Raw genomic sequence first — 14767 nt, 5'->3', positions numbered from 1 at the left:
CATCTTAACTGTTTTGGATTTGTTTTTGACAGTCTTATTTTTTCTTCTTCTTCTGTTCTCTTGTGATTTGATAATTAGAGTTGTGTTTTGGATTCCTTTTTCTTTTGTGCGTATTTATCTATTTTAGATTTTCAGTTTGCAGTTACCATGAGTTGCTGGTCTTTTAATTTCAAGTGTGTTTCCATTTTCCCGCATTTGTACTCTACTCATAATTGCTGGATTTGGTGTCATGTTTGTGTGTGAATGATTTCCTACTTTTACTGTATGTTTACCTTTACCTGTGAACTTCCCAATCATAATTTTCTTGTTTCTAGTTGCAGTCTTTTCTTTTCCACCAGGAGAAGTTCCTTTATCAACTGGTCTGGTGGCACTGAATTCTCTTAGCTGTTGCTTATCTGTAAAGCTTTTGATTTTGCTTCAGATTTTGTCAAATCTGGACAAGAGCTTTGCTGGGTGAAGTATTCTTGGTTGTCGGCTCTTCCCTTTCATCGCTTTAAATGTATTGCGCCACTCCCTGCTGCAGTTTCTGCTGAAAAATTAGCTGGTAGCCCTACAGGATTTCTCTTGTATTTCATTTGTTTTTCCTTTGTTGTTTTTAATATTTATTCTTCATCTTAAATTTTGTCAGTTTGATTACTGTGTGTCGTTGTGTATTCCTCTTTGGGTTTATACTATATGGGACTCTGCTCCCCGGACTTGGGGATGTCTTTTTTTTCTTTCCCATATTAGGGATATCTTCAGCTACTCAGGCCCTTTCTCTCTTTTCTCCTTCTGGAACCCCTGTAATGCGAGTGCTGGTGCATCTGTTTTTGTCCCAGAGGTCTCTTAAACTGTCCTCGTTTTTTGTTTTCATTCTTTTCTGTCTATCCTGCTCCGTGGCAGAGATTCCCACCGTTCTGCCTTCTAGCTCACTTCTCTGTTCTTCTGCGTCATTTATTCTGCTCTCCATTCCTCCTGGAGTATTTCTCATTTCATTTTATTGTATTGTTCATTTTAGTTTGTTTCTTCTTTAGATCTTCTAGGTCTTTGTTAAACATTTCTTTCATCTTCTTGGCCTGTGCCTCCATTCTTTTTTTCAAGATCTTGAATCATCTTTAGTGTCACTACTCTGAATTATTTTTTGAGTCCATTGCCTATCTCCCCTTCTGGGGCTTTACCTTGTTCCTTCATCTGGGACATATTTCTCTCCTGTCTCATTTTATCTGACTTTTTGTGATTGCAGTTTCTCTTCCACAGGCTGCAGAGTTGTAGTTCTTATTTCTGCTGTCTGCTCCCTTTTGGATGAGGCTTATCTAAGAGACTTTTACAAGCCGTCTGATGGGAAGGACTGGTTCCTGGCCATTGGTGGGTAGAGCTGCATCTTGTCCCTCTGGTGGACAGGGCCGTGGCAAGGGGTGTGTTTAGTAGGCAGCTGTAGGCTCAGGAAGATTTTAGACAACCTGCCTGCCGGTGGGTGGGGCTGTGTTCCTGCCCTGTTGATTGTTTGACCTGAGGTGTCCCCATACTGGGGACAGGCTTTTAGTAAGAAAAGCATACAGGCTGTTTAGTAAGAAAATGTCAGCCTCCAGAAGGGCTCACACCAATGAGTACTCTCCAGAACTCCTGCCACCCTTGTCTTTGTCCTCAAAATGAGCTGCTGTCACTACTTACCTCTCGGAGGTGAGCGCCAGCATGCAGGTCTGACCTAGTATCCTATGAGTATCACAGTATCCTGGCCTCTTTGTGTGTGGATATAGAAAATTTGTTTTGGTATGTTGCAATCGTTTAGCTGTGATTTTGGTGTTTTTCAGAGAGGAAGTGAGCTCATGTCCTTCTGCACCCCACAGTTTCTTTGTCTTTTCCGTGTTTGATGGACACTTAGGTTGCTTTCATATCTTGGCTGTTGGGAATACCTGTGAACATGGAGGTGCATGTATCTTTCCCAGTTAGGGTTTTCTTTTTCTTTTGGTAAGCACCCTAAAGTGAAATTGTTGGGTCCTATGGGAGTTCTATTTTACTTTTTTGAGAAACATCCATACTGTTTTCCATAGTGGCTGTACCAGTTTCCCTTCCTATCAGCAAGTCTCAAGGGTTCCCTTTACTACATCCTCGCCAATACTTGCTATCAGTTGTCTTTTTTATAATAGCTAATAGTATACGTTGGAATATATGAAATAGACTACTGCACATTACATATGTAATTTATAATTTTTTTACTGGGATTGTTTGGGATTTTGCTATTGAGTTTTGTGTTTTTATATAGTTTGGATATCAGCCTCATGTGAGAAATATGATTTGAAAATGTTCTCCCTCATTCAGTAGGTAGCCTATTCATTTTTTCATGGTTTCCTTTGTTGTGCATAAACTTTTTAGTATGATCCTATCCCACTTATTTATTTTTGCTTTTATTGCTTTTGCTTCTGATGGCAGATTCGAAAAACCATCACCAAGATCTGTATCAAGGAGCTTACCATCTCTGTTTTTCTCTAGGAGTTTTAGGGTTTTATGGTATTAGGTCTTATATTTCAAGCTTTTAAACCATGTTGAGTTTAGTTTTGTGTATGGTGTAATATAGTGGTCCAGTGCCATTCTTTTGTCATGAGGATGCCCAGTTTTCCCAGCACCCTTTACTGAACAACAGACTGTCATTTGCCCATGTACAAAATTCTTGTCTCCTTTATCATAAGTTAATCAGCCATACACACCCAGGTTTACTTCTGGGCCCTTTATTCACTTCCATTCATCTGTACATCTGTTTTTATTGGCAGTGACATCCTGTTTTCATTACGATAGCTTCATTATAGAGTTAGATGTCAGCAGACATGATGCCTCCAGCTTTGTCCTTCTTTCTCAAGATGGCTTTGGCATTTTGGGGTCTTTGTGGTTTCATATAAATTTTAGGATTGTTTGTTCTATGTCTTTGAAAAATGCTCTTGGAATTTTGATAGGAATTGTGTTGAATCTGTAAATTGCTTTAGGTAGTATTGACATTTTAATAATATTGATTCTTCCAATCCACATGCATGGAATTTCTGTTTATTTGTATCATATTCAGTTTCTTTCATCATTGTCTTGCAGTTTTCAATATCCATATCTTTTACCTCTTTGGCTAAATTTATTTCTGTATAGTTTGTTCTTTTTGAGGCAGTTGCAAACAGGGTTGTTTATTTCTCCTTCTGATAATTCATCAGTTCAGTTCAGTCGCTCAGTCGTGTCCGACCCTTTGCGACCCCATGAGTCACAGCACGCCAGGCCTCCCTGTCCATCACCAACTCCCGGAGCTCACTCAAACTCATGTCCATCGAGTCAGTGATGCCATCCAGCCATCTCATCCTCTGTCGTCCCCTTCTCCTCCTGCCCCCAATCCCTCCCAGCATCAGAGTCTTTTCCAGAGAGTCAACTCTATGCATGAGATGGCCAGAGTATTGGAGTTTCACCTTTACCATCAGTCCTTCCAGTGAACACCCAGGCCTGATTTCCTTTTGAATGGACTGGTTGGATCTCCTTGCAGTCCAAGGGACTCTCAAGAGTCTTCTCCAACACCACAGTTCAAAAGCATCAATTCTTCGGCGCTCAGCTTTCTTCATTTCTAGGTTACTCTTGGACTTACCTTAAATGGGAAATGGAGAGGACACAAGATTCTATACTTTACTTTTGTCAAGTTTGTATCTTCCTACTGGTATTCCTTCTTGCCCTCTTTATCCCCCTAGCCTACCCTACACATTATGCTTACTGGTTTTTTGCCTTCATTTATTTTTTGAACAGATGTTTAATTTCCTTCCATCATGTGCCAGGTAGTGTTTGTTCTCGATGCCTGGTTTACTCTTCAATAAACAAAAGCAGATAAAAGCCCTTGCTCTGGTAGGAGGTTACATTCTGCTGAAGGATGCAGAAAAGTAAACATAAGATAAGAAAACTATATAATGTATTAGAAGGTCACGGTGCCATCAAAGAAATAGAGCAGAGTGAGGGAGATTGAGAGCTGCAGAGTGGAGGCAGGCATGGGATTTTAAATATGTGGTCTGTTTAGGCCCCATTAAGTTCTTAAAGGTATTAAGAAAACCAAGTGACTATCCAGGGGAAGATAATTCCAGGTAGAAAAGACAGCTGTCACAAAGGCTTACATAGGCAGGAACATGTATGTCATGTTCTAAGAAAAATAAGGAAGCCATTGTGTCTGGAAAAGGGCAAGAACAAAGGGGAGATGTTGGGTGAGGTCATCGAGGTAATAGGTGGTGGTGTTCAGTCACCAAGTCGTGTCTCACTTTTTCGTGACCCCATGGACTGCAGCACACCAGGCTTCCCTGTCCCTCACCATCTCCTGGAGTTTGCCCAAGTTCATGTCCATTGAATCAGTGATACCATCTGGCCATCTCATCCTCCATCACCCTGTTCTTCTACTTTCAGTCTTTCCCAGTGACAAAGTCTTTTCCAGTGAGTCAGCTGTTCATATCAGGTGGACAAAGTATTAGAGTTTCAGCTTCAGCATCAATCCTTCCAGTAAATATTCAGGGTTGATTTCCTTCAGGATTGATTGGTTTGATCTCCTTGCAGTCCAAGGGACCTCAAGAGTCTTCTCCAGCACCACAGTTCAAAAGCATCAATTCTTCGGCGCTCAGCCTTCTTCACAGTCCAACTCTCAGATCCATACATGACTACTGGAAAGACCATAGCCTTGACAATAATTCATCAGTTGGCAAAGTAGTGTCTTTGCTTTTTAACACACTCTCTAGGTTTGTCATAGCTTTCCTGCTAAGCAGCAGTCATCTTCTAATTTCATGGCGGCAGTCACCATCCACAGTGATTTTAGAGCTCAAGAAGAGGAAATCTGTCAGTGCTTCCACCTTTTCCCCTTCTAATTGCCATGAAGTGATGGGACCTGATGCTATGATTTTAATTTTTCCCTGGTCTTAATTTTTTAACATTGAGTTTTAAGCTAGCATTTTCTTTCTCCTCCACCCTCATCAAGAGGGTCTTAAGTTCCTTTTTGCTTTCTGCCAAGCATGTGTGTAGAGTGGTGTCATCTGCATATCTGAGGTTGTTGATATTTCTCCCGGCTATCGTGATTCCAGCTTGTAACTCATCCAGCCCAACATTTTGCATGATGTGCTTTGCATATGAGTTAAATAAACGGGGTGACAGTAAACAGCCTTATCGTACTCCTTTCTTAATTCTGAAGCAGCCCATTGTTCTATACAAGGTTCTAACTTTTGTTTCTTGACCCACATACAGGTTTCTCAGGAAACAGGTAAAATGGTCTGCTGTTCCCATCTCTTTAAGAATTTTGCCGTTTGTTATGATCCGCACAGTCAAAGGCTTTAGCATAGTCAGTGAAACAGAGGTAGATGTTTTTCTGAAATTCCCTTGCTTTCTCTAAGATCCAGCAAATGTTGGCAATTTGATCTTTGGTTCCTCTGCCTTTACTGAACCCAGCTTGAAGATCTGAATGTTCTCAGTTCAGAAACTGCTAAACCCTAGCTTGGAGGATTTTGAGCATAACCTTACTAGCGTGGGAGTTTCGAACATTGCCTGGTGGTTTGAACGTTCGCTAGTACTGCCGTTCTTGGGAATGGGATGAGGATTGACCTTTTTCAGGCCTGTGGCCACTGTGGGGTTTTCCACATTGGCTGACACAATGAGTGCAGCACTAGCAGCACCATCTTTTAAGACTTTAAGTAGCTCAGCTGGCATTCCATCAGCTCCACCAGCTTTACTGGCAGCAGTGCTTCCTAAGGCCCGCTTGACTTCACACTCCAGGGTGTCTGGCTCTGAGTGAAGGACTACACCATCATGGTCATCCAGGTCATCAACACCTTTTTGTACAGTTGTTCTGTGTATTCTTTTCATCGCCTCTTGATCACTCCTGCTTCTGTTAGGTCTTTACTATTTCTGTCCTTTATTGTGCCCATCTTTGGATGAAATGTTCCTTCAGTATTTCCAGTTTTCTTGAAGAGATCTCGTCTTACCCTTTCTGTTGTTACCTTCTGTTTTTATGAAGGTAGTTTTTATGAACAGTTTTTTATGCACTGTTCATTGAAGAAGGCCTTCTTGTCTCTTCATGCTATTCTCTCGAACTCTGCATTTAGTTGGGGGTACTTTTCCCTTTCTCCCTTGATTTTCACTTCTCTTCTGTTTGTAAAGCCTCCTCAGACAACCACTTTGCCTTCTGGCATTTCTTTTTCTTTGGGATGGTTTTGATCAGTATTACAGCTATGTTCAGTATTACGGTTTATCCTATTTATTATGCTTTCTTTAGTATTATGGTTTATTATCCTGTATAGTGTTACGGACCTCTGTCCAAAGTTCTTCAGGCACTCTGTTTACTAGATCTAATCCCTTGAATCTATTCGTTACCTCCACTGTATATTCATAGGAGATTTAAGTCATACCTTACTGGACTAGTGGTTTTCCCTGCTCTCTTTAGCTTAAGCCTGAATTTTGCTATGAGGAGCTGATGGTCTGAACCACAATCAGCCCTAAGTCTTGTTTTTGGCGACTGTATACTTTTCTATCTTCAGCTACGAGGAATGTTATCAGTATGATTTCAGTATTGACCATTTGGTGATATCCATGTGGAGAGTCATCTCTTGTGTTGCTGAAAAAGGGTGTTTGCTATCACCAGTGAATTCTCTTGGCAAAATTCTGTTAGCCTTTGCCTTGCTTCATTTTTTATTCCAAGACCAAACTCACCTGTTACTCCCAAGTATCTCTTGACTTCCTACTTTTGCATTCCAGTCCCCTATGATGAACAGGACATCTCTTTTTTGGTGTTAATTCTAGGAATTCTTCATAGAACTGATCAGCTTCAGCTTCTTCAGCATCAGTGGTTGGGGCAGAGATTTGGATTACTGTGATATTGAATGGTTTGGCTTGAAACAAATCAAGATCATTCTGTCATTTTTATGGTTGCACCAAAGTACTGCATTTCAGACTCTTTTGTTGACTATGAGGGCTACTCCATTTCTTCTATGGGATTCTTGCCCACAGTAGTATATACAGTGGTTATCTGAATTAAATTCACACATTCCCATCCATTTTAGTTGACTGATTCCTAAAATGTCAGTGTTTCCTCTTGCTGTCTCCTGCTTGACCGTGTCCAGTTTCCCTTGATTCATGGACCTAACAGTCCGGGTTCCTGTGCAATACGTGTTCTTCACAGCATTGGATATTACTTTCATCACCAGACACATCCACAGCGGAGTGTCATTTCCACTTGGGCCTAGCCGCTTCATTCTCCCTGGAACTGTTAGTAGATGTCCTCTGCTCTTCCCCAGTAGTATGTTGGACATCTTCTGACCTCGGGGGCTCATCTTTTCGTGTCATATCTTTTTGCTTTTTTATACAGTTCGTGAGGTTCTCACAGCAAATATACTGGAGTGGTTTGCCATTCCCTCCAGTGGATTACATTTTGTTAGAGCTCTCCACTATCACCTGTCCAACTTGGGTGGCGCTACATGAGAGTTTTGCACAAAGAAATACTGTGTTCTAAAAGAGCACCTGACCGCTGAATTGGGATTAGAATGTAGAAGGCAGGCATGGAAACCAGGAGACCAGTTAGGAAGCTATTTCAGTAATCCCAGTGACAGTTGATAGTGGCAGACATCAGGGTGATAACAGTACAAATGGTGAAAACCGGCTGGATTCCGAATCCATATTGAAAGTAGAGTTAACAGGTTATGCTAGAGATTGGATGTGAAGGTAAGATGGCCAGACCAGGGGTAGGAAAAGGTGGTCAGGAATATCTTCACAGGTTTTTGCCTAAGCTCATAGAGGTGTGGAGTTTTATCAACTGAGATAGGAAAGACAGCAAATAGAGATGCTGAGTAGGCAGTTGGATCCAGCAGTGAGTCCAGGGCAAGGTCTGTGCTAGTATACGAATTTGGGGATCATCAGCGATGGTGTGTAAAGCCATGAGGCAGAGTGATAGCAGCAAGGAATGAGTGTAGACAGAAAGTCAGAGGACCAAGGGGGCGCCTTGTGAAATTATGAGTTAAGGGAGAAGAGCATCAACTATAAACGATATTGAGGAGGGACCAGTAAATTTAAGAGAACGACCCTAAAAGTGTACTGTCCCAGTAGCTAAGACAAGATCCTTTATCAAAGAGGAGGGAACAGTCAGCTTTGCCAAATGCTTAAGTCTGATGAGAACTAAGAGTTGAGGATTATTAGTTGTAGCATTGCCAGTGATAACCTTCACAATCTGTTTCATTTAATGCTTGAGGCAAAATTTTAAGGAGTTAAGTTTAAGAGAAAATGTGAGAAAAGGAATGAGAGACTGTGAATACAAACAACTACTTGGCGTTTTTTGCTACATAGAGGAATAGAGAAATAAAGTGAGGCTGGCGGGAAATGCAAGTTGAGACTTTTTAAGATGAGAGAAATAGCTCCTGTTTGTTCATGGGAAAGATCCATAGATGGGAATTTGATAGGGCAGGAATAATTAAATTTGTGAAACAATATCCTGTCCTAGGGAGGTTAGGACCTGGTACACAGGTAGAAGGATTATATTTAGGTAACAACGTGGATAGTTTGACTTTAGTGACAAGCAATACTGATAGGTGCTTAGATGTAGTTTTGAGAGTTAAAGTTCCTACTGCTTCACTTCCTTCAGTAAGGTAGAAAACCTATTATAAATGCACCTAATGGCAATACAGTTTGATATTGGCATTTTGACATATCACCAAGTTATTTATTCACAGACAGATACTTACTGAATTCATACTGTGTACTAGGCATTGCTCCAGATGATAAATATATAAGTGAATGAAAGTCCTATCTTTAGGGAACGTCTGTTTTAGTTGGGATGGAAACAGGATAAACATATTTATGTCAGCTTCAGTTAATGGTATGAATGAAAATGAAGCAGTGCAAAGGGAAAGGGGGGAAGTTCTTTTTTCTAGGTTGGTCCCAGAAGTCATTTCTAATGAAGTAATACCTGAGCAGAGATCTGAATCAAATGAGAGAGTAAACCGTGCAGGTATCTGCGCAGAACATATGAACCAAAAAGAACAGCCAGTGCCGAGGCCCTGAACAAGAAGGTCTTGCTGTATTGAAGCAGAGCACTGGTGCGCTGAAGCAGTCAGTGAGAGAGTGGGTGGAAGTCAAGTTCCAGAGCCATAGTGGAGGGCCCAGATCACTCAGGCCTTGAAAACCATTAGGAGGACTCTGGTTTTTACTTTGAAATAGGATGCTGCCATGAGAGGTTTTGATAGATGAGTGATGTGCTTTTATTTCCGTTTTAAAAGGTTCACTGTAACAACTCAAGGGGCATAGACAAGAGTAGAAAGAGGGTGACCCCTTACTTGTCTATCGCTGTAAATCTTAGTGACAGATGATGGTGATCTAGTACTAGCAGTGGAGATGGTCGATGCTGTCCGATTCTGGTTATGTTCAGAAGGAACAGCTGAAAGGATTTGCTGATAGCTTGCATGCAGGATGCGAGAGAAGTTGACTGTAAGCTTCTGGGGCCATCTTTCTGGAAGACTGGATTTACTGTTAATTGAGGTAGGCAAACCAGGGGCAGAAAAGTTTTGAAGAAAGAATATCAAGAAATTTGGTTTTTGACAAATTTAATTTGATCTAATATTTGATATTTCCATCCAGTGTCAAGGACGCCATTTTGTGTGCGGCAACGTGGGCATATGAAAAGTCAGGACTGGCAAAAAGTTTGCAGGTCGTCAGCAGATAAATACAGTGTATTTAAAGTTGTGGCCTAGATAGGATAATTAAGGGAGTAAACAAAGAGAAGACAGAAGCCTTGGGGTACTCAAGGCTTAGCAGTCAGGTTGCTGAGGAGCAGCCTGCCAAAGGAAACAAGAAGCTAGTACCCAGTGTGGCAGGAGGAGAAGGCTGACTGGGGGCCACAAAGGCGAGAGAAAAGACTTGGAGAGGCAGGGGTGACCAGGCCTATCAGATGCCCAGCAAGTCTGTGACGTGAAGGCAGCTGTTACTTTTCGCCCAGTTTTACTTGATGGTTACTCTGTGTACAACTGTCTCCCTCTGTCCAAACGGAAAGGGTCACAAGGTCAGGGAGCTTACACGCAACATGTGGTAGAAGCTCAGTATTTGCTGAATCTGGACTCCTCTTCAAGCCCTCATCCCTCATCTCTGTCTAAACTTGTATTCAAGTATGTTCTTTACATTGCTGCCCATTTGCCTGACCTTTCCTACCTAGAAAGCTTCAGGGTTTCCCCTTGCCTTCACTCTAAAACTCTAGCACCTTTCCTGACAAATCCATCCGTGTCATCTTTTTCAGCCTCATGTCCTACCACTTCCTATTCATATACCGATACCCTAATATGGATCAATTTGTAGTTCTCTCTATAGACTGGATGATTTCATCCTTCTGTGGCTTTATTCATTGTTTTTTCAGCCTAAGGTGACTTTCCTCCTTTGCTTGGCTAAAGTCTAGCTTGAAGAATCGGGAAGTTTTTGTGAGCCAGCTCATTCAATCAGCTTCTGTATAATCTCTGTCACAGTTCTTATTCTCTGTTAAATTTCTTTTGTATGTCTTTTTTATGTTTACCTTCCCCAAAGTATAAATTATTTAAAATCAGAGTGTATCTTTATCTTCCTCTCTGACGATACCTATCACTGTTATATTCTTGCTAGGCACTCGATAAATACTGCATTTTAAGAGAACAGAAAAATGAAGGGGAAGGCACTCAAATGTGAGCTGGAGATTGAATCACTGCCTTGGCAGTAAGTGGAAATAAATGGTACATGGTAAAGTCCAGAGTAGATCAAAAGGTAGATGTTTGAAAGAAATGATAAAGGCGTACATTTATACACACACACACACACACACTTTGTATAAAGCAATGTAAATGCCTATGTTGAAATAATAGAAAAACCGAAAAAGCATTTTTAACCATTCGTTGTAATTCCTAAGTTATTATATAGTATATATAGTATGTGCTGAGTCACTCAGGCACGTCCAATTCTTTGTGATCCTGTGGACTGTAATCCACCAGGTTCTTCTGTCAATGGGATTTTTCAGGCAAGAATCCTAGAATAGGTTGCGATTTTCCTCCTCCAGGGGATCTTCCCGACCCAGGGATAGGACCCATGTCGCCTGTGTCTCCTCCATTGCAGGCGGATTCTTTACCCACTAATAGTATATATTTGAATATATGAAGTAGACTGTATTGCATGTGTGATTTATAATTTTTTTTAATACTTTCATATTAAATTTTTAGGACATCAATGCAAGCCTGAATAAGAAAAAGAATTTCTCCCTCCTAAGCCATGGCATATCAGTTGTACAGAAATACCACATTGGGAAACAGTCTTCAGGAGAGCCTGGATGAGCTTATACAGGTGAGAGACTAAAAATCAACATTTTTATTTAGATGGATGTATAGTAATTCTTGTTCTCATAATTATGAAAATAGCATATTGTGTGTAGCTTTAACTTTAGACAAGTTAATGCAGGTCTTGAGATGTAAATTAGAATTTTGAATTCATATTTTTAATTTTAGGAAAATTAACATTTTTACATAAACTTCTCATCCAAGAACATATTGTGTATTTCCATTTATTTTCATATGTCTTGAACTTTGATGAATTTTATTAGATTTTTTAAAACGTATTACTGATCCCAAGTTTTTTCTCAAGACTTGATTCCTTCAGTTTATCAGTGAAAACTTCTTTCCAGATACTGTAAAGGAGTGATAGACAAAGTTTTGTCCTGATGTTGTAACATCACTGTATGTTTTCTTTTCAAAATTATGTTTGTTTCAAGATAGTGTAAGAAAATACTGTCAGGTTTTGCTTATTAATTGCCTGTTATCTCAAAAAAAGAACAAAGGGATTCAAGTTTAGAGGCTCTAATTAACCTTAGTTAAATTTTAGATGATAACTAATGTATTTTTATTTTTGTCTTTAATGTTGTTCCCAAAGAGGATTCATGACCTTTATTTTTTCAGTCTCAACAGATTACCCCCCAACTTGCCCTTCAAGTTCTACTTCAGTTTGATAAGGCTATAAATGCAGCGCTGGCACAGAGGGTCAGGAACCGCGTCAACTTCAGGGTAAGGATATATTCTTAAATCTAGCTGCACCGTGTTGTTACAATAGTGATTTTTATAATACCTCCGTATTTATTAATCATAAAAAGAGATGACTTAATGAAACTTTAAAACTTGTTTTAGAACAACTGAATCCTGTTTTATATTTAAATGATATATCTACCAGTTCATCCACTTAATGTGAGACACAGTTGTTTTTGGATTTTTATTCCATTATTTCACAAATCAACCTATGTATGTTTGGCTACCTTCCTTGAAGAGTTAAAAGATTTCAGACGTCTGTAACAATATCTTCAGGGTTGAAGGTAAGTGAGCATAATCTCTAAGAATCAGTTATGATTTTTAAACTCTGGCCAGGGAAGAATACTGTAATTTCTAGAAACTTCATGTTGCACCCCACCTGCTCTTAGATAGCATGGCTTATTGGCAGACCTGTTGGCAGACGATGGTCTCTTCTGGGAGCTTGGTCTCATAGGAATCATTTGTACTTTGAACAGTAAGACCAAACCAAACAAAATCTTTTTTTTTTTTTTTTTTTACTAGTCAAGTGCAGTAGTGAGAAGGGGGGAAGAGTAGAACGAGGAGTTCGATCTGTAACTGACTGTGAACAATCAATTGAGATATTTAATTTGATAGTAAATTCAGATTAAAAGAGATGAAAATCATCATATAAAAAGACCATAGATGTTATTTTGCATTTAAGAGAACATCAGTGTTTGGGGGTTTTTGGTTTTAGCTGGTGATGAAAATCACAAAAGACAAAATGCCATTTATTCAGCAAATATTTCAATGCCAGTTAGTACGAGGCATTGTTCTGGATATTGGGTATAGAAGGCAGAAGAAGACAAACAGGGCCACATTTGACTTTTTTATGTGAAGGGATAAAATCTGCATGTATTTTATATTTGTAAACAAGTCACACCAGTTTCACATGTATGTCTTTATAAAATTTTATCAGATTCTTGAATAGTAGTAATTCTGGCAAAGTTAGCTTTTTTGTGCGCAGTCATATATACACATCTGCCTAGTTTGTTATTCAAAACTTGATCCTTTAAATTGAGCCGTGATGGTAGATAAACTTTAGCCCATGTAGAGAATTTGTTTATAGAGTCATAGGGTTCACAAGGTCTGAGTGATCACCAGTTATTGTAGATTTCTAGTCTGGATCTGTTTAAAGGATTTAAAAAGTGTTACTCAGTTATAGATAAATATAAAAAAAAAATAAAAGTGGGAAAAATGTATATTAAAGTGTAACCGCATATTATCATATACAAGGAATATTTTGAATATATTGAATTTCAGCATATTTGAGTGTTCACACGCTAATCGTAAATCATAGTGACTTACCTAGTTCACATTATTGACACAGCTACCACCGACTGGCTACGACAGTAACCTACACGTTCAGAGGATCATGGATTATAAACCAGGGATGCCAGAAATGAACACTGAAGTTGGCATTTGGTTTTTCAGCCTTCCAAAAGCCTCAAACTATAGTCAAAAGAAGAGATCTAATTTAAAAAAAAATGTTTTTTACACTTACAGCTCTGTGTCTTTTTCCTTAACAGTGTGTTCTGAGTGATTTTCAATGCATTAACCCCACTCCTCTACTGAAACTTCTCTTGCCAAGTTATTTATTGATAAATCCAGTGTACAATCAGTAATACTGTTGATTAATCTCTTAAAACTCATACTTCCCTTGAAACCATTCTGTTCTAGCTCTCCTTCTGTTCTCTGACCCCTCTCTCAGGCTCCTTTGTAGTTTTCCTGCTGTCTGTGTCACTTAATTGTTGGTTTTCCTAAGGGGTTCTCTAGGGCTCCACATATGCTCCTTTCATGATCTCATCCTTTAAAGCTGATATTTTCCCATGCTTGCTTTTTTACAGTCCAGCTGTGCACTGGATATAGTAAGTTGTAGCTCAAACTGATATTTAACTTTCCTCTCAAACCAGCTTTTTCTATGAATGCGCTGTTACACGAGCCAGAAACTTGGGAATAACTAAGAGTTCTGTCTTCACTATCCAACCACATGCAGTTGGTTGTCAAGTTTTGACAGATTTACCTTTTAAAACCTCTCCACTTCTCAAGACCCTTTGCTCCTGCCATTGCCCAGCCTCTTTCACCTGTTTGACACAGCCAGCTAAAGTATCAGCTTCTTAGGGGCTCCTTCCTCCAGTCAGACTCCCCTCTAGTCTGGTCCTCATGCCATCACCAAACATGCAGTTTTAGTACATTACTCCTCGGCTTGAAATCCTTCCCTGAACTCCTGGTACCCTCAGGATATGAAAGCTTTCCCAAGGTTCCTGATCTCTTCTACCTTAGGACCGCCTGTCACACTCTGGTTTCTGGAACTTCTTATCCCACACCAAGTGTCTGTCTTCACTTCTGCTGCCCCACCTTTCTTTCCCTGACTCCTTAGTCTTTGGCACTCAAGCGCACTCTGTCCTGTCTTCTGCTATGCTCCAAGTAACCCAGGCTTACATAGCACTTCACACTATGTATTTACTTGTTTTAATGATCTTCCCTGCTCAGCTAAACCTCTTGGGTGGCAAGGATCATATGTCTATTGCTTACCATTGTATCCTTAGCACCTAGGATGGTAATTATTCCTATTATTTAATGAATTTAGTAAATTAAGTCATAACCATTATAGTTACCCTAGTCACCCTAACTTTTAAGACATTAGGAGAACTCACATTTTGGTATTACAGGTAACACTGCAGGGAAGTTTTGTGCTGAATTTTTTTTTTTCTGGTTGG

General features: G+C 39.8%; 2 protein-coding genes across 8 annotated transcripts in view; both read left to right on the top strand.

Moving 5' to 3' along the window:
• BNIP2 (BCL2 interacting protein 2) overlaps positions 1-14767 on the top strand; it is a 58765-nt gene that overhangs the window by 40514 nt on the left and 3484 nt on the right. For all 5 annotated transcript variants that reach the window (XM_040226644.1, XM_040226643.1, XM_040226640.1 and 2 more), the window contains 2 exons: positions 11178-11298; positions 11907-12011. In XM_040226644.1, the coding sequence (XP_040082578.1) occupies positions 11178-11196 (19 nt within the window). In that variant the 3' untranslated portion in view covers positions 11197-11298; positions 11907-12011. The remainder of the gene's footprint in view (positions 1-11177; positions 11299-11906; positions 12012-14767) is intronic.
• The window catches only part of GTF2A2 (general transcription factor IIA subunit 2), a 38595-nt gene that overhangs the window by 20344 nt on the left and 3484 nt on the right, over positions 1-14767 (top strand). For all 3 annotated transcript variants that reach the window (XM_040226649.1, XM_040226648.1, XM_040226646.1), the window contains exons 2-3: positions 11178-11298; positions 11907-12011. In XM_040226649.1, coding sequence (XP_040082583.1) covers positions 11227-11298; positions 11907-12011 — 177 coding nt within the window. In that variant the 5' untranslated portion in view covers positions 11178-11226. The remainder of the gene's footprint in view (positions 1-11177; positions 11299-11906; positions 12012-14767) is intronic.

Source organism: Oryx dammah, unplaced genomic scaffold (genome assembly GCF_014754425.2).
Source record: "Oryx dammah isolate SB20612 unplaced genomic scaffold, SCBI_Odam_1.1 HiC_scaffold_26, whole genome shotgun sequence".
Classification (NCBI taxonomy): domain Eukaryota; kingdom Metazoa; phylum Chordata; class Mammalia; order Artiodactyla; family Bovidae; genus Oryx; species Oryx dammah.
This window is presented reverse-complemented; position numbering and strand designations above follow the sequence as displayed.